At 38.9% G+C, this 27,537-nt stretch overlaps 1 protein-coding gene across 5 annotated transcripts in view; it reads left to right on the top strand.

The window, feature by feature from the left end:
• cald1a (caldesmon 1a) overlaps positions 1-27,537 on the top strand; it is an 87,743-nt gene that overhangs the window by 15,728 nt on the left and 44,478 nt on the right. For 3 of the 5 annotated variants that reach the window (XR_015851957.1, XM_088346827.1, XM_088346824.1), the window contains exon 2: positions 27,227-27,312. Coding sequence is in view for 4 of the 5 variants with exons in the window: in XM_088346827.1 (XP_088202953.1) it covers positions 27,227-27,312 (86 nt within the window). In the remaining variant the exon portion in view is untranslated. Of the gene's footprint in view, positions 1-7,884; positions 7,906-26,327; positions 26,352-27,226; positions 27,313-27,537 lie in introns of those variants that run through there. The other 2 variants (XM_088346825.1, XM_088346826.1) reach the window with 2 other exon arrangements.

The following is a 27,537-nucleotide window of genomic DNA, read 5'->3' as shown; positions in this document are numbered from 1 at the left end:
AAACGTAGAAAATGATTACCCCTAAAATGAGATACATGATATGCCAAATTCGTAAGATTTTTTTATTTGAGTTTTTGTTGCATTCATTCAGAATACTGGTTTGCCATTTAATTCTGAGCTATTTTCACCAGCAAGATAAATGAGCACTGGAATTACTTCACAGATGTTATCGTTTTGGTTTTTAAAGTAGATAAATGTCATTAATGCCCAGTTGGAATAACTTACTTTCGGTAAAATGCGCTGTAAACCTGGCACTGAAGTTTCGGGTATTGTTGAAAGATTAACCAAAAGTGGAAGTGCAACAACTAATTACTACTCATTGATCAATTAATCACAAAATATTTATTTTAATCAATTAATCGTTTATTAATAATATAGGAATGTTTCACATCCTCAGAATTCAACAGTAAAAATGTCATTTTTCTTACATTCCATTATAATACGTCAGATATTTTGTTTTAGAGAAAAATAAAACATTTTTCAGACGCTGGAGCTAAACTTCATTTAGTTTTACGATTTAGAAAATTAAATCATATTTACTTGTTACAGTCCTCTCGAGAGGGGTTGGACTCTTCCACTCTGGAGTTGCCCATGGTGAGAGCAAGAGCCAGTGTGGGCATATTAGTTGGCTCATGGCTCAGCGCCTGTACATTGGGGTTCACCCCAGGAGATGAAAGGGCAGCCTCCTTCCGCCTTTGGGTGGGAGGGACGGGTCCTAATTTATTTAGTTCAGAGTACCCACCCTTCTTGGAGTCTTTCGGTTGTCATGAGCGCAGCCCCCGCGTACTCCCACGCACTCCCTCGTACTGCTGGGGGATTTCAAGCCTCTCGTGTGCAATGACAGACCTGGAGGGGCGTGATTGGGAGGAACGGCCCCCTTGATCTAAACCCAAGATGTGTTTCGTTATTGGACTTCTGTGCTAATAACGGCCTGTCCATACCGAACACCATATTCAAACATAAGGGTGTCCATATGTGCACCAGGACACCCTAGGCCGCAGTCTGATAAACGACTTTGTAGTCGTCTCATCGGATATGCGGCCGCATGTTTTGGACACTCGAGGAAAGAGAGGGGGGGCAAACTATCAACTGGTTGTAATTTGGCTCCAATAGTAGGGTAAGATGCCGGTCCGACCCGGCAGACCCAAGCGTGTTGTGAGGGTTATTTGGAAACCGCCATCAGAATCTCCCATCAATGTTTCAATTCACACCTCCAGCAGAACTTTGCCGTTGTCCCGAGGGAGGCAAATGTCACTGAGTCCGTGTGGACTATGTTCAGTGCATGTTCAGTGTCTCCGTTTGTCGAGGTGGCTGATTGGGGTTGTGGCCCGAGGTAGTCGGTGCCTGCCTTGGCGGCAACCCTCACACCTATTGGTGTTCACCGGCCGTAGGGGATGCTGTCAAGCTGAAGAAGGAATCTTATTGGGCCCTCCTGGCCTCTGGAACACTGGAAGCAGCTGTAAGGTATCGGCTGGCCCAGCGAGGTGGCTTCGACAATCGCCAAAAACTCGGGCATGGAAGGAGTTTGGCAAGGCCATGGAAGGCAACTTCCAAACGGATTTGAGGGTAATTCAGTTCGAGCATCTTTTATCTCAGGGGAAAGCAGTGTGCCATCAATACTGTATAGTGGAGTTGGGGTGCTGCTGACCTCGACCAGGGACATTGAAAAGCGGTGAGCAGAACACTTCGATGACTTCAACCCCACTAACACATCTTCCTCTAAAATAGCAGAGCCTGAGATGAGCTCTTATATCTCTGGGGTTAAGGTCACTGAGGTGGTTAAAAAACTACTCTGTGGCAAGGCCCCAGGGATGGACAAGATACTCCCGGAGTTTAAATAAAGTTCTGGATTTTGTGCGTGTGTCATGGTTGACACGCCTTTGCAACATTGCGTGGACATCGGGGACAGTACCCGTGGGGTGGTGGTCTCCCTTTTCAAGGTATCAGAGAGTGTGTTCCAATCACACCTCTCGGCCTCCCTGGTAAGGTCTATTTGAGGGTACTGGAGAGGAGGTTCAGAAAGTCGAATCTTTGATCCAAGAGGAGCAGCAGTGTGGAACAGTGGACCAGCTCTACACACACTGCAGGGTTCATAGGAGTTTTCCTATTCCGCTCACATGTGTTTTGTGGACTTTGAGAAGTTATTCGAGTGTCCCGTGGGGAGCCCAGTGGGACGTGCTCCGGGTATATAAGGTGGCGTACCATCTTATCGTGGTTGTGCGGTCCCTGTATGCCTGGTAGCAGAGTTTGGTCCTCATTGCCAGCAGTCAGTCTTATTCATTTCCAGTAGGAGTCTGGACTCTGCCAAGGCTGACCATTGCCACAATTCTGTTCATAACTTTCATGGGTAGAATTTCTAGGTGTGCAGCCTTGGCGAGCATAGCAAATCTGCTTTTTGCAGATAATGTGGTTAGCTGTTATCTTCAGCTCTTGCTGGACTTGTTGGCAACTGAGTGTGAAGCAGCCAGGATGAAGATCACCACCTGCAAGTCCGAGTCCATGGTTCTGCGCAGGAAACGGTGGCATTCTCTGTCCGGGTCGAGGATGAGATCCTGCACCAGGTGGAGGATCTTAGGTTTTTATTCACGAGTGAGGGTAATATTGAACGGGAGATCAACAGACTTATTAGTGCAGCGTCTGCTGTCATGCGGACCCTTTACTGGTCTGTCCTGGTGAAGAAGGAGCTGAGCGGATAGTCAAAGCTCTCGCTTTACTGGTCGATCTATGTTCCTACCCACATTTTTTGGTCATGAACCACAGTTTATGACCAAAAGAACTAAGTCCCTAATGCAAGTGGCTTAAGTTAGTTTCCTCCTTTGGGCTCACGTTTAAAGATAGGGTGAGAAGCTTGAGTGACTCCGTGTAGAGCCGTTGCTCTTCCGCAATGAAAGAAGCCAGTAGAGGTGGCTCTGGCATCTGATAAGGTTGCCTTCAGGACATCTCCCTACGGAGGTGTTCTGGGTATGTCCGACCGGCAGGAGACCGAGGGGACGACCCAGGACATGCTGGAAACACTGTGTCTCTTGGGTAGCCTGGGAACGGCGTTGGATGGGCTGAATGAAGTGGCAGGGAATAGGAATAGCTTCCCTGCTGAGAATGCTGCCCCCGAGACCTGACCCTGGATAAGCAAATGACTATGGATGGATGGATTTTTACCAGTCAATGACCAATTCAAAGTGTCAAATTTACTTTTACTCTGGAAACGGCTAATGTTTCTTAATTTTCATGTTAATTATTGGTTTGCTAATCACTGCCATTGAGGTGTCTTGCAGTCAGTGCCATTGAATGGGTCATTGCTCATGATGTCAATGGCAGAGAAGGAGCTAATAGACAAAATACTTGACAGATAAATCAAACGAAATAAGGACAGTAACTGATATTTCAAACCTTTCAATGAAATATGTAAATATAGTGGCCTCAATTACTGTAGTTGATAGGCAGCCAATCAGAGCTATGCATTTCACGATTTGTGGGATTTGTGTCCCGTCTCCTGCCTTAAAACGGTGCGTGCACACCTTTTAGATAGATAGATAGATAGATACTTTATTCATCCCTGAAGGGAAATTCACATTTCCAGCAGCATCCCTGAGCTGAGAACAATACAATAATAAAGCAAAAAGAATACAATATACAAATACCCAGTGTGACGTGCAAATGCCCACTGTAGCGTGTTATATAGAATAACTAAATAGTGCTACACAGAATACATATTGCAATAAGATTCGGTAATATGCAATGTAGGTGGTGTGGTTTACTGTGGGCTTTTACTCTGCCTGGTAGAGTTAAAGAGCCTCATGGCATGAGGAAGAAAAGATCTCTTCAGTCTGTCCGTAGTACAAGACAGTGACAGCAGTCTGTTGCTGAAACTGCTCTTTTGTCTGGAGATAATGCTGTGTAGTGGATGCGATGGATTGTCCATGATTGACTGCAGCTTTTCCAGTGCCCGTCTTGCTGGCAGGAACCATCTTTCTATGGCATGCATTCAATTTTCTGCTGTAATTTAGAATTTTTCTGTTTAATAATATTTTCCACTGTTAAGGCAACATTTTTCAATAACTGAGGCTGTGAAGTATGAATTGCTAAGTAGCTAGGATTACAATATTTTATTCGTATTTGATGTGATGTGATTGTTCTCAGTCCAAGTAACTCAAAATAGCGTCACAGGATCATTGTCTACATCCGAGACTCGGTCCAGTCGTTTGCTGGCTGCCGCCACTCCATCCTGGGTCCAAACCGCCCCTTAATCCCCTCATATCTCCCTAAAGGAATGCAGCCCCTTATTTTGAAAAATACCTCGACACGTAATACCCTTGAAAAGCAGCCTTGCTACACAGAAAAAAGGGGGTGAAAATGGCGGTCCAACAGTGTAATTTAGTGACTTGTGGGAAAACAAGACCAGAAATGAAGATTTGTGACATTTCAGAGGGATTTGTCCTCCGTGCAAACTATTTTTTTTTTGCTTTCGGCTGTCATGTTTACAATCAGCTCCCAGTATGTGTGGTTCATTGCATCATGCTTGGGAGTCTTGAGTATATTTCCATGTAGGGTATGATGAGGAGATGCTCTTTTTATGCGGGCTGACTCTGCTGCCACATAAATCATCCGGTTGCTTTTCATAGGAAGTACGTCACATATGTTGTCAGACTGTTCACTTTTTCAGCCTGTCGGAAACTAATTTGAATTTCTGAAATCCTCGTGGCTTCTGTTCATTCTTTGCAAATGTTTTGTTTACCTGGTTATGAGACAAAAACAGCCATTAGACAAGGGGCGGGAAAACTACTGTCTGTTGGCCACATGTGGCCTATCAAGATTTTTAAAGGGACCACTAGAAATTGCTGTTTGGGGACATTTTAGATAGTGTTTCCGCACTGCAGTCAAGAACAAGTGCTATAGAGCACACACAAAAATACTAACTACAGAAATTTTAAGTGACTAAACCGCTTAAGTTTTCTTTTCACATTTTTGCCCATTCTTTTCTAAGGTTTTTGGCTTTTGGGGTACCAGTCGTAGAAAGTTGACATTCCTACACGAAACAAGTTACCTACACTTTTTTCGCCATTTCTCAATCGCAAATATGATTTTATATCACTGACATGTTAGCTGAGCTGCAGCTCTCTCCTGCTTAAGTGGCACTGACCACCGGTCGCTTATCCAATGAGTAGGCGCGGGTGGGTAGCTGAGAGGAAAGGGGAGGTGAGTGGAAGAAAGAGGGTTTGTAGGAACACGAGCGATAGTCTCAGGCGGCTGTGACTTGATAATAATCGGTGGGAAAAAAAGCCAATGCCGAACAATCGGCAAATTCACGAAAATCTGTGCCAATAATGGTTCCGCCAGATAATAGCTCGACCTCTACTAGCTACAATTCTCTAAACATTTTATATCTTTATATTTATGTTTCTCAAATTTCATGCAACTAAAAACCCTACTGAGCTAGCCCTATTGCAATTTAAGTTTTTAATGGATATTATTAGATTTAGCACCCCTCAGTAATAAAGAAAAAACCGTCATTAAAAAAAACTACATTATTTGAAGGCTAAGCAAAAATAAGTATTATATAAGTGTGCATTTTTTTTCTAATACTCTTATGTGGAGGCATTTTTATTATTATACATAACTTCACTGATAGGGAGCATACATGATTGTCTATTATCTTGGTTCTGTGGGTACCCTCACAAACCAAAATACCTTCGAGATGACTTAGAAGAAAAAAGGGGCAGCTTTGTCACTTTGAGTCTCCAAAGTCTTCTAATCTGCTTTGCACTTTGTAGCACAATACAGTGACTTCTAGTGATACATTATTTCACAGTGTCCTTTTAAAAACAAGAAATTGATATTTAATACTTATTTTATTTTGAGTGTTTCAAAACCAATTTGATGCAGTTAGTTGATTGATAAATACATTTTGAAAAAAATCCAACATACGTCTATATCTAATATGTATGTGTATTTATCCGTAGATTTGAATAAGAAAAATTAGATCGGTCTACCCTATCTTTTTTCCTTGTGTATTGCCGATGTGTCAGATCTGAGACTATCGACTGACACCAAAAAGTAATTGTTGTTCCTCCAAATGTTTGTGTTAGTTTCATTTTTCGTCCTGAACTGAGGTTGTTCGTGCTCCACTTACTTGCATTCCTTTGCAATCGGATTGTGCTTTGTATCGTCTGCTGAATAAACGCATTGGCAGTTGCAGTTGCTTGGTTTAAAGCTGAGCATGTATCAGCGCCTGGTTACACCAGCATCCACGGCCAGCTCACTAGTAGCAGATTAATGTCCCATTGAGTAGATGCAGACTCCTGGCAGGGCCTCATTTATTCTGACAAAAGGTAGGTGTCGAAAGGGACCAAGCACTACCACAATTTCTTTAAAGGTTTTTTTTTTTTTTTTTAACTCCTGCCATTGCGATCCTCGCGTTTTTTGCAGCCGTTTTGAACTGGGTTTCGATTTTAGTGTATTAAGACGAGTCTTTGCTCTTGCCTCGTTACTTATTTATGACGCTGTTTACAAGACTTTTAAAGACGTCGCATCGGCGCCCCAAGGAGATCCTTGTTGTCCTTGTGCGTTTGTCTTCACTTGTTTGTTTGATTTCAAATAAACCGATGTTGTTTCTACTCTTGACTTATTCTGCAGTAATTGAAGATTTGGGGACATTTTAGATAGTGTTTCCGCATTGCAGTGGGAAATTTAAGGTAGTGTAGCATTTATGTAGTGCATTTATTAGCTAATTTGCTCATTTGCCTTTGCTAGAGAGTAATCCTGTCATTCTCTTGTATTGTTGTATTCTTAACTGACTTTCTTATTAAATAAATGAAATTGTACATCTTAAACTTGCCCGTCTTCTGATATAAGACAAATAATACCTAGAATAAGCAAAATATCTAATGTGGAAAATAAAAAATTAATTGTGTTCATTTTAAGCAATTTCATGCAAACTATATACATATTTGTGAATCAAGAATATATTTTATGGCAAATATTTTACTCACTTTAACAGAATGAAACTTGGATTGATAAGTGTTGTTTTAAGTGTAATACACTCTCGTCTTATTAGAAAAACAAGTCTAATCATGATCAAAAAATGTTTTTTTTTCTTTACTGGAAACAATTGTTCAAATATGTTAAACAATGATAACCCAATAAATATACTTATACAAATACAAAATGTTGCTTAAATTGAACTTTAGATGGTAATATGACAAATAATGCCTAGACTACTGTAAAATAAGGTCAAATAAGAACGTTTTTTTTTGTTTTCAACAATTTTATTGACACTATTAACAGCAAATAAACAATGTGAGGTTTCGACACTTTTAACAGCAATCAAGCATATTCACAATTTTGTTGTATCTAACAATATGACGTTTGAACAATTTTTGTCTACATTTTTAACAGCAATTAAACACATTCACAATTTCATTATATCATACCCCAACAATGAGTTTTTATTGACACTTTTAACAGCAATTAAATACATTCACAATTTCATTATATCAACAATATGAGGTTTGAACAAAAAGTGTGTTTAAATTATGCAAAAATATGAACATAATACTGTCCTTTTTGAACTGCAAATAATAGTATTTCAAACAGTCATATTCATCATAATGTTCACCTTTGAGACATCACCAAACCAAGACGATGCCACAATTGATTACCAGTGCATACCTCGCCATTGTGATGCTTCAAACACGATGTTCTCAGAGGGTGGTGGCCATTTTGCTTCAAGTGGCAACAATTGCTCGCACCAGAGAGTCACCCAGCCTGGAAGAGGCACAGAAAGGTAGAGAAGTAAGCATTTATACAAATATTCATGGATTTGGCATTTACCGCCGATTTCATCATTCTGCACTTTATTAGAGCATGGCTGCGCGAAAGGACAGCCAAGTGGTCATGAAAGTTTGAAAGTTGAGTGAAAAATACTGTATTTTATGAAACATAAGTCACACTTGTTTGTACGTTTGCGGACTCCGGTGTGTTTTTTTAAAATTCTAATCGTCTTTGCCAATCTTAAATGTGATTGATTAATTGATTGACTTTTTTCCCCCACAGTCCATCAGATACAAGGTTTCAATAAATTCTAAACCAACAGCTTTGATAAACAATTGATAAAACGGAAGGAAAAAAACGTGTGACGCGGAAAAAGCCAGCGCTTTTCTTGGTCCAGTCCTCTTCACATAATCAAATTATGCACTTTAATTATCATAACAAAGTATTATATGCAAAATGTGGCACTACAGGATTAACATAATAAAATACTTAAAGGAAAAAAAAAATAATTAAAAAATTATATGAATAAATAGGCAAATGTTTACAAGGTAATGCTTGAAGACCAGCCTCACTTAAAAGTGCATCAAAACAATAGTGCACTGACTTTAGCTGCAAGATATTTCCAAAAAGTAGTCGATAAATAAGATATGAATACTCATATAGGCAAGATGTATTATTTTGGCGAATAAACTGTCTCAGTCTGTTCTTGACTGGAGAGGCATTAACACTGCGTCACCATCTTGAATAGTCTGGCTACGAAATTAGTCAACCTTTTACACGTTTGACCTTTTTGAAATCCACTGACCACCACAAGAGGGAACTCTGACTCATGATTGAGTTATTGAAACGACACGGTGGCGTTAGCGCTACATTTCATGCCCGACCTGAAAGTTGTTTTTTAGTATTAGTAATTTGAGCGAAGTAAATGACTGTGAATTGTTTTTCGTGGATATTACAGAAATAGTAACACCATAGCGCTCATTAGTAGATTCATTCTCCGTCCAAATTTTTTCTACCTACCTATACATTTTCGCCTTGTGCGGATTATATTATAGTCTGGAAAATATGTTAATTTCACTCTTGTTTCACACAAAAAAGTGTAAATATATGGTCTGATGCCTCCCTATACAAAATATTCTTGCTAGCTAGCTAAGTGTTCCGATTTGAGCTTATCATTTTGATAAACACTTGATTTATAGTCTGGGTGGCACAGCAGCTGAGTGGTTAGCACATTCGTGGCACAGTTCTGAGGTCATGGGTTCAAATCCAGCTACCAGATTCCCTTGGTGGAGTCTGCATGTTCTCCCCGTGTGTGCATGGGTTTCCTCCGGGCACTCCGGTTTTCTCCCACATTCCAAAAACATGCATTTTAGGTTAATTGATTGGTCCAAATTGTCCCTAGGCATAAATGAGCGAGCAAGTTCTCTGTCTCTGTGTGCCATGTGATTGGCTGGCAACCAGTTCAGAGTGTCCCCTGGTCACTGCCCGAAGATAGCTGGGATGGTCTCCAGCACCCCCACGACCCGACTGAGGATAAGCGGTGCAGATAATGGATGGATGGACTTCTACTCTATAGCATACGAGTAACCTAATCTTATATGTAATAACTTGTGAAGCCCTTAGAGACTAATTGTGATTAAGGGCTATACAAATAAAAATGACTTGACTTGACTTGACATGAATGGATGGACAAAGCATTCTTGCTAGCTACAGTGCTACTATGAATCTTTCATAGTTTTCTACGCCAGTTTAGAGTTAATTACAAAATATGCATTTTCTATGTAAACTAGGAAAATCCCCTCGCAGGAAAAAATCAAGCAATCCTTATTTATCTATTCACAATGTTGATCTTTGATTATTTATGATGCATTAGTCCCATCTGCTGGACACTTGCAGTAACAGCAGGTTTGATGTACGGTTTAACATTGTCTAAGAACTACTTTTGACTTAAATTTGGCGTACTAGGAGATTATTTTCAAAATCTGAAAATTCTCTTTAACCACCCTCATAAATCAGTTTCGTACAGGGTTCATACGAATGCTTGAAATCCTTTTAAATGCTTGAATTGTAATGATATGTTTGAAAATGTTTGAATTATGGGTAAAGTGCCTGTAAATGCTTGAAATTGTTGTCATGTTTCTCATCAGTCTCAATTGATTAAAATTTGATTAAATTGTAATGGGAAGCTACTGTATATATTACCGCCATTTTTACCCAACACCTATTGTGGGCAGAGTTATGTCTTAAAAATATTTTCACACGTATTGTTCTGATCCACCAATATACTTGAGATTTGCTCAAGATCTAAAAATCGAAAGCCTTGATAAATGCACATGCAAGATAAAAACTCTTTTGTAAATCGCAGATATATTTGTGGGTCAGTAAAATACACGATTCACATCGGATTTCTTCTTTAAATGGTACCAGAGAAATGGGAAAATTGGCTTTGAAAGTTTGAATTTGGGCATGAAAATGGTTTACAAACCCTGCCTGTAGCTAGTAGAGCAGGGGTCGGGAACCTATGGCTCGCGAGCCATATATGGCTCTTTCTATGAATATCTATGGCTCAGAGACAAATTTGATTGCATGCAAAATATCTCTATCTTGTTCGAAACTTGAGTTATTCATCCTATTCAGGTACACGCAAATCCAATCCAAAGCTAGGTAGCCGACGTTACTTCGCAGTATTTACAGGGCACGTTTTTCACTACAATTTACAGTCAAGGTGTCACACAAAAAAGGGGGGGAAAAACTCGTTTTGGCTGTACAACGCTAAAGAATCCTTTATATAAAAGTTCACTATATAATCTGTGTTCAGTGTTCAGATACCTTATGATGAATCCACAGAACACACTGTAAATACGCCAAAACACCGGAAGAGAACTTAGTCTTTTGATTGGGTGAGTGGGAGGGATGGGTGGAGCCATGCAAAAAGCGCAAGCACTCCCTCCCATCTCTCGCCCTACGCCATCTGCGCCAAAAGTGAGCTCATCAGGCTCCCTATTTGCAGAATGTTGTGACGTTTTTACAAAATAACTGCTTGCAACTGGTTTTGAAACCAATATGTATGAAAAAAAGGGTCAAAAGGAGTTTAACCGATCTTGAGTAATTGCAAGAAAGAGACAAGTTTAAAGTGGTATGTTTGTTGATTTTGGGACAGGGGCTCTGGCATTATTCTCTTTTCATATTTTTTATCAAATCATCAAAAATAAATGTGCTGAAGACTGAGCTTTTGTCTGGGGTGCGGGTTTAGCAATTTTGTAAATTTGTCTCATAATATATGGTGTGGCTCTTTCCCAAAATAAAATTAATATTTTTTGCTTTTATGGCTCTTTGAGTCAAAAAGGTTCCCGACCCCTGTAGTAGAGTGTATTTTAGCTTTATTAGAATTACAACTAGAATTGTTCTTTGTTGTCTTCGGTAACAACATAGTGAACAAACATCGATTACAATGAGATCAGACATGGGACTCCAGCATATCTCTTAATGAAGGCTTAAAAGAGAAAAATAACATAAAAAAAGAATTATCATTGCTTGGAATAACGCCATATAATTACCAATGTTATTTTTTTTTTCAATATGGGGGTAATCTAACAATTTTTGTCTGGCGTTACAACACTGTTACTGTAACAGTCAAAAGGGTTGTGTTGCTTTGGTTGCGGAACGCTGTTTTCAGCGTCGTGGTTTTCCTCTCTCCTCCGAGTTGTTTACGTTTTTTTTCAGATCATGTCACCATTCCAAAAAAAGACTAACATATAGTTCGATAGCGATTATGACTATAGTATTTACAAAAGTACAAAAAGAAAAGGCAAATGATGGCTGATTGGCAAAAAATGTGAGCCCTGTATTTGATAGCACCCGACTCGTGTCATTCGCAAACAAAAAAATCTCAATGAGCAGGCTTTTAAAAGTGAATGAAGGAATATCGCTTCCCACCAATCAACAGACACCTTTTTCCTATTATGGTTGGTCAATATACATATATATTTTTCCTTGATTGTGTTGTTGACTTTAAATTTGTTGGGCATAAAAAAAGTTACAATTGTTTTGTATTATACACAATTTGTATCTTTTTTTGTTGATTTATAAATATTTTATTTATATTTCCTGTATTTTTCAGTGTTAATATGTTTTTATAAAAATGTAAAGTTAGTATTTTTTCCTCATTCATCTCCTTTGTTATTTTATCTTTTTTCTTTTAATTTTTTATCCATTTTTGTATTTTTTAAATTTATGTTGACCCCTTTGTAAGTCATTCATTTTTCTTTTATTTCCGTTTTTCATTATTTGTCTTTTTTAAATATATTTTTGCACTTTTGTAAGTGATTCAGTGTGTAAATTTATGTAACACTTGGCGATGTAGACCTGAAAAGTCGTTTGGTACCAAAAGAGCTGAAAAAACCCAGCTCAGTCACGATTACCATCTTTTTAAGTAAATTCTGGTCAAAGCCACCACCGTGGTGTTTTGTATTTGGTCAGAAATTTTCAAATTCTTTGACATACAACTTATTTTTAAAGTAATGGAAACAGTTACTTTCCCTGGTAACTAATTACTGTTACTATTCAGTTACCAACTTGGTTACTTTTTGTAAGAGGTAGTGAGTAACTATAAATAATTAACTTCTTAAAGTTACGTGCCTAACAATGGCCGTGGTAAGTAGCAAAACATATTTACAAGTTAGTGCTTCATTTCTAGCCTGAGGTGAATACAAAGGCAAGATACACTGTCAAACAGTTGACTAACACAATGAATATTTTTGCTCGTTCACCTGCATGTATTAGTTCCAAGATTTTATTTTATTCGCAGGCAAATTTGGCTTGCCCTCGAGCACAATGACATGCAATGGATTTCGTAACATGGAAAATGTTTGGTGTATCGCCACTTGGTTGTGTAGTGGCGTCTCAATTCATCAAATCCAAGTAAATTGCAAGTGCCGGCAGACACTTTAGAAACAGTCTTGCAAGAGTGCAGGGTCACAGTTTCACTTAAAAAAAGGGTGGCTTTTTTTTTGGTCAGGTGGACGCAAGTGCAGTGAAGTCATCTGTGTGTTCGTGGTGGTGGTCTCATGTGTGAACAGCAAATCAAAAGTGGGTGCTAACTTCAGGCACTGTGAAGTTAGTGTGAGAGCTCCGCTATCGCAGTATGCACACAGCATGCGCGAAACCTTTTTTTTTTTTCACTCTCCCCCTCCCATCTCCCAGTTAGGTTACGGGAAAAGCAGCATTTTTTCCTTCCATATTTGGTCATACAAACCAGCAGCAGCGAGCGGCCGTCTTAAATGCACTCCCAAAAAAAATGCAGCTTGCGAGGGATTTGACTTTTGCAGTTTAACGGGATGCAGCATTCTTATAAAAGTGGATAATTTCTAGTGTACGGGTCCAACTTGACACAAAAAATTAGTGCCTTCAACTAGATTTTGACTCGGGGAAGTGTGATAACACTAGCTCTTTTCAGCTGCTCTCAAATTTGGGAAATAGGGTTGATTATCATTTCACTTGATATTGATCTGCCTGCAGCTACAATTATTTTTTTAAAGAGATATTGTGGATTATTTAGTGCTTTCTAGTCGTAAAATTGTTTATATTCATATTAAGATAATTTGCAAATTTCATAAAGGCTTCTGAGCTAGTCCTATTGCGTTGAGTTTTTGAATGCATATTATCAAATTTAGTGCTTAGAGGGACATTGTGTAATATTCACATCTTTCATAATGAAAAAAACTATATTGATTTTAATCATAAGCAAATATACATGAACTATCACACAAACGTGCATTTAAAAAAAATCCGTAGGTCAAGAAAATTATTTTACAGAATACGAACCCCATCCAAGCGAAGCTGGCATTATTGTCTGACATTTTGCTAGTACGGGTATCCCTAAGAAACAAAAACCTTGTGAAAGTCCGGGCAAAAAAACAAAAACGATAGAAGGAAAAATGGTGCAGTTTGGTCACTCTTAGACTCCGTAGTTTGTAATCAAACTTAGCACTTTCTTTGGTTGCACTACAAAATACAGCAACAACTCGTGGTCAAATAATATACAGTGTACCTTTAATAACTTGTGTTGACTTCGTAGGTCAATAAATTTGCATTTGTTTTACATAACAAAAGCCTCACTAAGTGGGAGCTGACATGATTTTTTTCTCACTATCTCTTTCTCTTTCACTCTTATTTATTTATCTTTCTCACTCAGTTTTTCCTTCACTCTTTCTCACACTTACTCTTTTCGCTGTCTTTCTCTTCTATCATTCTTTCTCTCTTACTGTTTGTCTCTCTGTTTTTAATTTTCTCATCTTTTTCTTTTTTTCTCTTTTCTCTCATTTTTTTCTGTGCTCTCTTTATTCCGATCTCTTTCCTTCTCTCTCACTCTTTCCTCCGTGTCACTCTTATTAATTTCTCTCTCTTTCCTTCTCTCTTTTCTCCCTCTCTGTCTTTCTTTCTCTCTTTCTCTTAAATCTACTAGTCTGGCCCCCATGAGTTTTTTTTCTAGCATATGGCCCCCTGCTAAAATGAATTTGACACCCCTGTTCTTTTGGAAAGCTGCTTGATGGCCGATAATGAAAAAGGTGTCTTTTTACTGCAATTCAAATGTGACTTTGCTCCAATCTTGCTGTCAGAAAACACAAATAGTCCGATTGAAGATGGCACAGATGATTTTCTCTGCCGTCAGATGTTCAAGGGCAGCTCGCCTAGCGATTTCGCAAGAAAAATGACTGAATGAGTGACGTGTGACGGCTCGTGGTCACATTACTGGAAAGTCGGACAAATGATGCCTCGCGGTATTTATCGAATTGCAGTTTGCTTTGCAAAATTGAGGTTTTGCAATTTAGTTCGTACTAATACTGACTTTCCTGGAAGTATGTCGACATACCTCAAATAATTGATTCCTGTTTTATTTTTTTTGTATTCTTAGTTTGGCCATCGATTGCTGGGTAGCATATAAACAAACATTTGTTGTTTTGTAAAATAAGTGACATTGTTGCGATGGAGAATAATAAATGTTCAAATGTATATATTCAGTTTCTGATTCGTCATAAGCAATGTTTTCTTGGGTTTTATATCATATCAAAATCGTATACTGGAATTAGGAAATGTTTTGGGATAAAATCGTATTTCATTTGTTTGCTGTGAATTTAAAATATCTAAATTAACATAATAATGGGTGAGAAAAGGAACGTTTTGTGGCATTAAAAGTATTCGGATTTTAAATGTGTTCAAATTGAAGGCAAAAAAAGCGTATTTTACCCGGTTGTCCATTTTGAGGTTGACTTTCATTGACGTTGAGTGTCAGCATTGTAAGCTAATTGAATATAAGTCCCCGCTTTTATATTGAAGTAATTTTATTACACAAAAAAAATAAAAACCTTAAGATAGGCTGGGGGGGGTGACTCAACGAAAAATGGTGCATTTCGGTCTCTGAGTCTCCATCATTTGTATTCTTCCTTGTGCCTTTTTCGTTTTCAGTTTCACCACACAATACAGCAACATCTAGTGGTCAAACATTATACAGTGTTCCTTAAAAGATACATCTAAAACTAGCGCCTACCTTTTTAAATCATACACAAATTCAAAGTCACAATTACTGTACAATGTAATAATGGTGACTCTTCATGTGTATAGATAAACCCGGGCACCTTTCAATCCTATTTGTTGGTTTCTTTCCTAGTGTTTGCATAAATTATCAGGAAAATAACTGACCACAGATTTGCCCTTTGACTGCTGAAACATAATCTTTCGCTTGACTGATTTAGTTCTGATGTTTGTGCATTATCAATTCCCCTGGTGCATCCCACCGTCTGTAGTCCTCACAGAACAATGCATCGAAAGTATTCCATTGAGATTTTGTCTGTGGATGTGTGTGATTCACACAGACAGACCTTATACAATATGAAACACGGTCTGGGAATGCAGGAGCCCCATTTTTTCTCAACCAATGGAAACTTTACCCTCCAAGATCCCTGCAGTCTCCCGCCCCACTGCCAGATTAGTCGGGGTACTCTGGGGTGATTTTGGCGTGTGCATTCAGCACTCAGCAAATCCCGAACGGGGCCCTCTGTTGAATGCATTTCTTTACTGTCCTCGTAAGGGTCGCAGCCCGGCTATTCGGGACAGAAAGCGTGAGAAGGAAGCAGCTGGTATCGAGATCGTCCCAAGGAGCCTTTCGGATGCCAGGTTGCGTCGATAACGAAAGACATTGCGGTTGTTGTTTTTTTTTTTTGTTTTTTGTTTTTTTATGCGTAGACGGATGAAAAATATTGCGTGTAATCCCTCATTCTTAAAATATTATCCGGACTATCATGAAAAAATTTCAAGTGTCTCTTCATATTTTATCTGCGTAATAGTATGCAGTCAATGGATTAAGGCTCTGGCATCAGTGCCAAGATACACTTCGGAAAAGAAAAAAAGATTTACTTTACAGTCTGGGTTTTTATGAGCATGTTAGTTTTACTGTTTTTTTACACTAAGTGAGATAAAGACTGTTCTAAATGTTATTTTGTTTTGGTTCATTTTGAGCTCAGCTTGGTCTTAGTTTTCTTTCATCCATACTTAATTTAGCAGTTTAAAATTTGAAATGGATTTTTGATGTCCACAGCCGTGATTTACACTGGATGTCTTCATTAGAAGTCATACGTGTTTTTTTCTTGATGCAAAAAAGTTTTTAGATATATAATGGCAAAATAAATTACATTGCAGTTATCAGTCCAAATACACAATAAATCTACCAATCCGTTACATGGAGCCATGCTACAATCCACTGAGGTCACTACATTTCTGAGATGTGTTTACAATATTGTGAACAAAACAAATAAACACAACCTTTTCGAGATGGGTTCACATAATGCCGATGTAAATGTTAGCAAAAATATTAAGACAAATCTAGTAATATTGAATAATTATGTAATAATATAGTTTATTACACAGCAAAAAAAAAGTTCTTAACCCCTGGGTAGTAAATGTTACTTATTCTTTTTTATTTAATGTTAATTTTCCTATTTCTTTAGTAAAATGAGAAAAATTGACCATTTATGATTTTTCTCATTTACATCTTTTTTTCTTATGAGATTGTAATAATTTTACTTATTTGATTTAATGTTTTCTTTTTATTTCAGTAATGAAATTATTTCAAAGAAAGCAGTCCTCGAAATGGACAAATTACGTGACACGGATAATTTTTTTCCCTCATTTTTACTGAAATCAAAAAATGATATTTAGAATAAACAGAACAATCTGTCACCTGCCATAAGTTTATTTTTTGTTTTAATATTTCTAGAAAAAAACAAGGTAGAAAATGGTAAAATAATAAATACTCTACTACTACTTTAATGGAGCAAAATATTTTGCCAATGGGATATTTTTCTTTTTGCATCGGTAAAAAGACATCATGTATCCCTAACATCTTTTATATCATTAAATATATTAACTAGAATACATTTGTAGAGCAACAGTCAGTCAACAGCAAAATCCATGAAACAAAAACCTCCATACTACTTGCACAAGAACTAGCAAATTCATCCATCCATCCATCCATTATCTTTAACGCTTATCCTCATTAGGGTTGCGGGGGTGCTGGAGCCCGTCCCAGCTGTCTTCGGGCGGTGGGCAGGGGACACCCTGAACTGGTTGCCAGCCAGTCGCAGGGCACACAGGGACAGACGATTCGCTCGCTCATTCACACCTAGGGACAATTTTGACCGGCCAATTAACCTGACATGCATGTTTTTGGAATGTGGGAGGAAAAAGGAGTGGCCGCAGGAAACCCACGCAAGCACGGGGAGAACATGCAAACTCCACACAGGAGGTTCGATCTCATGACCTCAGAACTGTGCCGCACACGCGCTAACCACTGCGCCGCCGTGCTGCCCCTAGCAAATTCACTTCTTGAAAATTAAACAGCAAATTGGACTAATTTCATGAAACCCAGAGCCTTGCTAAAATCGATATATATTTCTTCAAATTCTAACCAACATGCGCCAATAACCACGTGTCTGATAAAGTGCTATCTTATTAGTCGATATATCATCCAGCGAACATATAAGTCGTCCTATAAGTGGAAGGCGGAGAAGACCCGATGACAAATGAAGCCCGGAGAGGCATAGGCAGATACGGAAAGAGGAAAATATCTTGGCCGAAAACCTCCAGCGAGTTCATGAATCCTCATCTGCTGCCGTAAACTCCTTATTGCTGCGGAGCGCTGCACGCCAGAGCCAAGTTGCATAGCGAAGACAACCGCAATCTAGCGTTCCAAGCGGACCGCGGTGGGCACAAATGGAAATCACACGTGTTTTATTCCATAATACACTCAAAAGTCAACTGCATAGGTGTCAAACACAAAGCCCGTGGGCCACATCTTGCCTACAGATTTATCTCATGTGACACCTGGATGTTTACGATTAGTATAGTTTTAGTTAAAAGTATACTGTATAAACAAATATTTACCGTGTTTTCTGGGCTATAAGGCGCACCTAAAAACACCAAATTTGCCCAAACATTTTAAGTGTGCCTTATTACCTGGTGCACTTTACATTAACAGAATATAGTGGATAAGATTGGAAATGCATACAGTATTTAAAGCTCTACGGTACTAAATAAGGTTTAACGGTATATTGTTTTTGTGCAATGATTGAACAATGGATAAACACTGCTGACTTAAATCACAAAACATTACGTGCAACAGGAATTGAACCCAGGTCCTGCCCGTTAGAGCTACGACATTTGATCACTGGACAACCAGCGATACAGATGACAAAAAGGCATTCGAGTTTATCTTGTTATCACACAATTTTTACTCACATTGCCAGAAAGGACTGTCGAGAACTGAGAAAGCAAGATCAACCTGAAAAATATAAATAAACAAAGTCTGATCCATCACCGCAGCTCGGCGGCGCAGTGGTTAGCGCATGTGCGGCACAGTTCATGTCTTGGGAACCTCCTGCGTGGGTTCAAATCCAGCTCCAGACTTCCTGTGCGGAGTTTGTATGTTCTCCCCGTGCTTGTGCAAATTGTCCCTAGGTGTGAATGGGCGAGTGAATTGTCTGTTCCCGGGGGCCTACGATTGACTGGCAACCAGTTCAGGGTGTCCCCTGCCCACTGCCCGATGATTGCTGGGATGGGCTCCAGCACCCCCGCGACCCTACTGAGGATAAGCGGTGCAGCTGATGAGATGAGATGAGATGATCCATCACCAGATACACGGAAGAGTTGTTTCCCTTGTCGTGTTGATTATCACACAATATTTAGCTACTAATGAGTTACTGTATTTTCTCGGCTAATTAGGGCACATGATTATAAATATCACCTTTATAAAATATTCTGTACCCTTTACATTCTTAGTGTGAATTGGACTACAAAGCGCATTAAAGTAAAACTACAATCAGAGCAAGGTTTGCTTGAATAAAGCCCGTCAGAAGAAAAATACTTTTCACCGAACATAAATAATAAGAAATCAGGTTTCGCAACTAAAATCATTCATTAATGAAAGGTAACAGTTTGAAGAATTTATCGTAATTATGAATTCCTAAATGTAATTTCTGTATTCATGCCTATAAGAGGCATTTTGGGTTTTTACGTGGGCCAGCAAATACGCTATTGGTGTGATTAAGCAAGTCAGTCATAAGCAATGGATAAGCTATTTTTGCAAGAGCATTACAGTTCACTTTCTATTAAAATAAGTCATTTTTTTCTAACTATTTTGCATGGGAGGTTATACATAAATCAATAAAATTTTCTTTAACTACAATTGTATTGTTACATTTCATTGTTAAATTTGTTCAGCCTTACTTCAGTGACTTTAATGTCGTCCTTAATTGACAGCATTCTCCAAATGGTCCCCTCTTATTGATAAATTAATTACTTGTATTATGCTTCCTCACTCCCATCCAAAAACACTATTATTCAGAATGAGGCGCTCAGACTTCCCACGGCGCCTATTGATAGATTAAAAACTTTAAAATTGCTTCCTTACTTGCAAAAAAATGATAATAATCAGAATGGAGCTAACAGCTTCCCATACAACACAGTATTTTTTTCGGAAATCCTTTGGGTTGACATTAGCTTTAAGTAAATTTTTGGTTTGTTGTGAGTTTAGTTTGCCCTTCTGTCAGGAGACTGCAGTACGATGCCTGCAGAAAACGTTTACACAACTCAAACTGTCTCTGGAGCCTCTGCCAAAACAGCTGCTCATCTTCTGTGCCTACAGGCTCACATTAGACCTATAACTTTCCTCTTCTTGCTCCAGTGCTTACTGCACCAGCCTTAATCTGCTGTAGGATCGTCGGACGTCAAGACAAAATGTCGCACATTAGCATGATTGTTGATCTCAGCCACTAAACCAGCAGTGCAAGCTTGGAGGGTCAACTCCCCGCTAGGTTGTTATATCTATTGAAGGCCCAGAACAGGTCATGGTGGCAGGTATTTCTTGCTACTTCAAAATGGACTAAGAAAGTGGGCTGGAGCCCTGCAATCTAGTGTTCATGGGCCCAAGTGGAATACTAATGGATTTTTGTCATGTATTCTTTGCTTAAAAATTTGTCAGGAAGGGAAGCACAGCGGCTGAGTGGTTAGCATGTCAGCCACATGGTGCGGGAGTCCATGATTCAAGTCCAGCTACCGGCCTCCCTTGGTGGAGTCTGCATGTTCTCTCCACGTGTGCGTGGGTTTCCTCCGACATTCCAAAAACATGCATGGCAGGTTAAGTGAAGGGTACAAATTGTCCCTAGGTGTTAATGAGCATATGATTGGTCGTGTCTCTGTGTGCTCTGCGACTGGCTGGCAACCAGTTCACGGTGTCCCTTGCCTACTGCCCGAAGATGCCTGGGATTGGCTCCAGCAACCCTGCGACCCTAGTGAGGATAAGCGGTGCAGATAATGTTTAGGATAACGATCATTGAAAATGGCACGGAAAACAATCGTCAAGAAAGAATTACATAATATGATTAAACATGTTTTAATATGCTTAAAGTTGGGGTGCATTTTTTGGGATGTCCTTAAAAAAAGTAAGTTAAATATTGAGGGTGGCTAAAGCTTAACAATATATTTTTAAATCAAAATTTTTTGTTCCATGTATTTCTTACCTATATACTTACTGAATAAAAAAAATGGGTGTTATTTTTATATAATCAACATTATTTTACGATAAATTGTCACATTTGAGTGAGCCATTTCTGTATGCTTCGGCTAGCTGTTTTCATATAATATTTAGTAAATAGGACAAAAAATAATTACAAGATAAGAAAGTGTATACCCTCAAACTAGTTCTTATGATAATAAGTAAGCATTTATATACTGTAGTGCTGTTAGAGGCCAAAGTTCGAAACTAAAACATGTCACCGGTCTTTTTGTTGTTCCTCGTTCTGCCTTTGTTAGCATTTGTCAATGTGTGGGTGGTCCATCTAGCTAGCCCTATCTACTATTTTACATGCATAACCATCTTTTTGAGGTTCTTTTTAAGCAAGCATGAGCTTACCCCTCAAGTCCTTTGCATAGCAATTTCCATTGAAAAACTTGATATTCTTAATATTGTGCATTTATTCAATAAAGTCATTAAACATATCATTAGTTACAGTCACAGCTGAAATAGACATTTCATATACTCATAAAAGCTTGCTTTAGGATTCATTTGTGTTGGTTCTGTTGATCAACCTGAACTTATAGTCATTAAATTCATAACCATATTTAATTCGGAGTCGGTGTAAACCTTCTGGAGTAACTAATGTACTGTGTCTCCCTCGGCATCCCCCAAATGAAGAAGACTACGATTAGACGGGTGCTGTTTAGAGGACTTGTCACATGTACTTAGTGTCCTGCTCTCATTTGAATTATGGTTGCATGCGTGGCCAGAGCTAATTGGCCCTCGCCCACAGTCACAGACGACGCTATCGGAGCATCCATATAGAGGGTGAAGCGCCGCTCGCTTGTGAAATCAATCTTTATTTCAGGCTGTTGTGTAATAGTGATGAGGCCATTGCTCGCTGTACTCAGTGGTGAGGAGCTTTGATCTTTTTCAAAAACCCTGTCATGCCATTTTTACGAGAGAGAGGTCTGTGCTGATGTGGTCGTGGTCATGAGAGAATTTCTGTTGGGGCCAATTGAAAAAGTTGATTTCACTCTTTTGGAATGTGTCGTGCCAGTTTTGCGTCAGACTCTCTGCAGGGACTAGAGGTTCATGTTTGGTGAGGCTCAGTCAGACTTACAAATAAATGAACCTTATTCATCATTTGATTAGCAGAGCAAGAACACAATATATAAACTGGAGCAGAGAAAAAAAAAACGTTTTATTGGGTATATTAATGGGATTATAAAGGACCAACTTTTTTTTTTTTTTTCAATCAAGCACAGAACGTGTTCGTCCCCACAATCATGTTGCAAAATATTCCATGGGGGTTATATCCTGTTGAACAAATACTCAACAATGGCGGGTCCCATTGAAAAGTTGACGGCTATTGTAGGAAAGTGTATCTGCTTAGAGAAATTGAAATGTTGCTTGCTGTGATGCTGGGGGACCTTTTGACTGTTTTGTCATAGTTGCGTGCTTTGATCATCAATAACTGTGTGAGGTAGGTTTACCTGCCGTTGTGTACACGGTGCGTTCCTTTTTTGCCTTTGCCCCTAGGTGACTTTTCCTGCTTGTTTGTCACCACGTTTTGTATGATTAATATGATATTGTCCAGAGAAGCTCCCCTTTGGCTTCCGGTTGTATTCGTTCTAGGTAACCTCCGTTTGCAGTTGGCTAGCCTTATTAATTTTTATATTTACGGCTGGATTTATGTAGGTTGCTGTGGCCAGTTTTCGTTGTTAGCTCCCGATTATCCTGGCTGCCTACTGCATGCTTTTCGTTGGCAAGCCTCCCATTTTTCCGCGGATCAGTCCCGGTTACCCTTTTATTTAGCTGCTGGCTAGCCTGCCATGTTTTTGCTGGTTTCAACCTTGTTGGCTCTGTGTGTGTTAGTTTTGCCAGTTTTCCCCATTTTGGCTTTTCATTTGTTGTACCATTACGGCAGCCACTTGCGACACAACGCTTAGGCAATCTTCACAAAATTACAGAAATTTTCCTTTAAAAACTCAAAACTTCTTCGACTAATTAACATCTAAACCAATTAGCCCTGCAACTAACGATTATTTAAAAAAATCGATTAATCTTACGATTATTTTTTTGATTAATCGGATTGAAAAAAACACATTATTAATTTCCTCTTTATTCAAGTATTGAAATTTTGTGGAAAGGAGAAAAAAGTGCAAAATTACATAATATTCTACAATATTAAACAATAACAAAAACATACATACAAATATATGTTATATACCTGCAATACATTCCATTTTGTCAAATAAACAAAATTACATACAAATCAATGGTATACATTTGGAAATGTATTCGATCGTCAATTAAAAATAAAAAGTGCAAAGAAAATAGCGACTTCAGTTGTTTAAAGGGACATAAGCTTTTGAAACAATATATGCAAATTTGAAAACCCAGTAACATGTTTTCCATAATTAACAAGCAAAAAGTAACCACTATCACCTTTACTAACTAACTCACTCACTCTTCCTTTTTTTGAAAACTTGTGAGCATGTCAATGAGGATCTCAGTGATGAGAGCTGTTTTCTGTGGTGTGCATGTCTCTCATCATGAAGCTTGTCATTGTTTTCTGTTTTCTATTGAGATAAGACCTTTTAGTACAAGTACTTTTATAGTACAATTTACAAGGAAACAATAATCACTCAAACTTTGTCAGAAAAGTAAAAGTGTATGCCCAAACTTATTAACACCATTGTGTGCAAGTTAAGCTTTTTTTTTTTTATACAGCACAATTAAACACTGCTCAAGGCTACTCCCTTTAGGCACATGTTTATGATTACATTATTTTGTTTAGCTGATACTTCTTCGTGTGTTTGGTGCAAATAATTTGTTACCTATTGTTAATTAGTGGTTGATACTGTTTTTTTGTGCAGTGCCCAAATAAGCGTCATTCTTTCATTTAACTGAAATAATCACACACACACACACACACACACACAGTCACTAACAAGCAAATGCTAGCAAATCAAGCAAGCGACCAGAGGCTAACGTTACGTTTCCTCACGTAATCACCCGAAAATTAAAACTTGAGGCTTAATCTTACCCCCATTTGTGTGAACGTTGTTGAGTGTTTCTTTTTTTTTAATACTGGCCTACTTACGAACGAATTCCAGACGACCGTTCGTAAGTTGAAGTTGTTCATAAAGTAATATGCTCTTTAAAGATGAATAAAGTTGAGTTTAATTTACTTTTGGAAGATGCGCTTCAAGAGGTCCTCCTCCGTGGTAAAAAGTAGACGAAAAAAAGTGTTCCTACCATTTTCTCAACCGCATCAAGCTTTCTTATTCCACTTTCATTTAAAAAAAAAACGGCTCGCCTTTTCTTTACACTTTACACCAAAACATATTGAATGGATGCATGAGATATTAAACAATAAAAATGTCAAAGATCTTAGCACGTTTCAGATAGTATAGATATAGACAGTATAGAATGTTTACACACAAACTAGGAAGAGGAAGCGGATTTTTTTTACTTCTTGGTGGATGCTGGGTGACCTCTCACAGCGCCACACGCTGGTAGCGGCGTAAAGAAGCACTACAGTATTGTCCTGTACTCGGAAAAAGGTGCACACAATACAAAATCTAACTTACACTAATGTCCGGATATTTTTTGACATCCCCAAAAAATGTTCTTATCTACCGTTTTACCTAAGTTGAATGGTCGTAAGTAGGGGGCGTCTGTACAGCACAACTAAACATTGCTTAAGATGATTTAACTGATATAAAAAGTATCTCAGTCACACACACACACACACACACAAAGTTAACTAGCTAGCTACCAGAGACGAATGTTACGTTTCTGCACTTAAAAATGCATATACGTTTTTTTTTTGTTTTTTTTTTTTGTAGTTGCTTACCCTTTTTCTGAGCTTTAATCCTAGTCGGTGACTCCATGTCGTGGTATTTGATTGCTGCCTCACGCTCACTTTTGCAAAGCTTGCAATTAACGCACTTATTTGTTTTGTGAAGTGTGGAGTGCTCCCACACTTTTGCGGATTTCGGTCAAACTGTTTTTTCTGTGACATTCATGTTTCATGAGTTGTATTGACTGTAGCCTTTAAAAATAGCACCTTATTTTGCAATCCATATCGCTTTGTTATGCTCACCGACTCGCGCTCCGTGTGACGTCATAGGCTCCGCAATGTGCATTTTTCTTTGGGTTCGGGTTGGCGTTTGGACTGTAGTTGAAACAGGCTTTTTCTTTTACCATTTTCATGCTACACTACCAATACAAACAAACCAAGATATGAGGATAAGCATAAAGTCACTCAGCCCTCTCCCCATTCCATCTTCTTATATGTTCCGCCCTGAACAACTTTGCTTAAAAGTTAGATAAAAGCAGAGAGGTGCAATGGAGAAAAAAAGCACATTTGCTTTTTTATCTCAGTTGAGCATTGCTAACACATGATTAATAAAGATATTCCACTTTAAACTTCTTTAAGGACAGCGCGCATGACGCAATAAGGTTTTATGCCTCACCCTGCAGACGCTCAGCACAGTAAAACATTGCATTCTGCTCATTTTGAAATGATGAAAAAAAGTCCATGCAACAAGAAAAAAATGGATGGCTTGACTTCTGTTAGTTTGCTAATACTATCACTAATTCTATTGTTTGGGGTCGAGGTCTGCGCCAAATCAGAATCCCTGGTCTTACTGTCGCCCTCTGCCATAAGCCAAGAGAATTTTGTGCTTCACTCTGCAGACGCTCAGCATCATAGTACCATAATAATTTAAAATCCAAAACTTGTGAGGTTTAATGAGATTAACTTTAATAAATATAACCATATAGTTTTATGTTTCCACGATGCCTACCCAGACTGCCTGAAATAGACCATCGACGCTTCCCGTAGATGATTTTGCTTGAGAACAATACTGTCTCTGCATTTGTGAATGAAGACATTCAGCTGGCCAGTGTTGGGGACACCCGTTGAATATGTTTTCTGCCACCAAATTGTGACATTTAGACGATTCCATCTGACGTCTTGGCCCACCCGGCTTGACCGAGACAGGTGCCGAAGTGGCTGCCAGGTACTGCTTGGTAAATCGAGAGGAAAACAAACCGCTGTCGAGGTACAAGTAGATGAATTGCAGACAAACTCATGACATTTACATGCAGGCAATATTTGATTTAAGAATGTGTGCTCCCCTTTAACTGCAAAAAAAGAGGGATTGCACTAAATATTATATCGGAACAACTAACCAACTGAAGGATATTGTTTGCCTTTAATTGTTTTGTGTGCATGAATTGTCTTTTAAGAAGGGCAGCTTGAAAAAAAACACCGGAAGTACCAAAAGCCGAGTCATGTCCGACTGAGTTTTCTGGCTAAACAACACAGGAAGCGTTAGCTATGGTGATAGCGATTTTTTTGGGGGGGCGGGAGTAGTGGCGGAAGGTCTCTGAGGGATAAAAGGAGGGACAAGAAGGGGCAGGAATGTTTGTAGGCTTCACAGACAAACAAGCTGATGATAGTCCGCGAGGAAAAAGACTTTAGTTGGCTTGTATCCTGAAGGTACCGCCTGATCCTTTTCGTTATGCATCAGCATGCTGTAGCTTAATGGACGATCTTGTATAAACAGGCACTGTATTTATGCCACTCTGCTTCCCGCTGTTCTGCCAAATGCGGCGTTGTTTTTTCTTCAAGTGCCTTAATTAAGGTCAAGTCATGTTTATTTGTATAGCCCTTAATCACAAGTTTGTTTTATTTTTGCAGGTCATGTACAGAGAACAAATGGGTCAGGCTTGCCCGGACCGGTCTTAAATTGACCCCCCCCCCCCCTTTTTTTTTTTTAACTGTAAAATTGGTCTATTCCAATGAGATTGAATTTAAGATTTTTCCTTTTTTTCTAAACTTTGTGTCACTTCAAAATAAGTATATTTAAAGGGACAGCTTTTGACATTTAGTGATCTAAAAATGACATTGATTTAAGACAAAATCATTTTATTTGAATGATAAGCCAAAATATATAAGAAAAAAAAAACAGAAATACACTTTTATTTGACATAACATGAGCCTCACCTATGGGGAGCATAGGTGGGGGACAGATGTCGGCCACCCTGCTGCTATGGGTGCCCATAAGGATCTCTAAAGACTGGACAAAAAATGTGAATAAAAATTGTTCGGTTTAGTCATTTTGAGACTCCGTCGTCGTTTGTATTCTACCTTGTGCTTTGTAGCACTTGTTTTCGGTTGCAAGACACAATACAGCGACATCTAGTGTCAAATAACACTGTCCCTTTAAGCCTGCTCATCACATTATGAAAATGTGTGTCTGTCTTGATGACTCCGCAGAGCCACTTACTGGCCTTGTAAGGTATTAGGTGCAAACTTGTCAAGTCACCACAGATATAAATTATATTTTTGACACTTTTTTGGTCACCTTACAGGGTACAACCATGGACGAAATGGACTTTGAGCGGCGCCGGGAGCTGAGAAGGCAGAAGCGAGAGGAAATGCGCTTGGAGGCCGAACGGTAAGACTCGTCATTTTCGGAAGCTCTCTCGAAACAAAGCAAACATCTCCGAGTGCTTTGACGAAGACCGCGGATGTCATTACGGATCTTCGTACTTGGGGAAGAATTGCTTAGGCCGTGTTGCGCAGCGAAGCTGTTTGTCAGAGCCACCTCTGATGTTGGTGCCAATTTGGATGAGAACGGTGCCAGTGTTGTTTACAAAGCTCAAGGCCTCCTTGGGCACTT

Source organism: Urocampus carinirostris, chromosome 11 (genome assembly GCF_059441175.1).
Source record: "Urocampus carinirostris isolate Australia breed hairy pipefish chromosome 11, RoL_Ucar_1.0, whole genome shotgun sequence".
Taxonomy (NCBI): domain Eukaryota; kingdom Metazoa; phylum Chordata; class Actinopteri; order Syngnathiformes; family Syngnathidae; genus Urocampus; species Urocampus carinirostris.
This window is presented reverse-complemented; position numbering and strand designations above follow the sequence as displayed.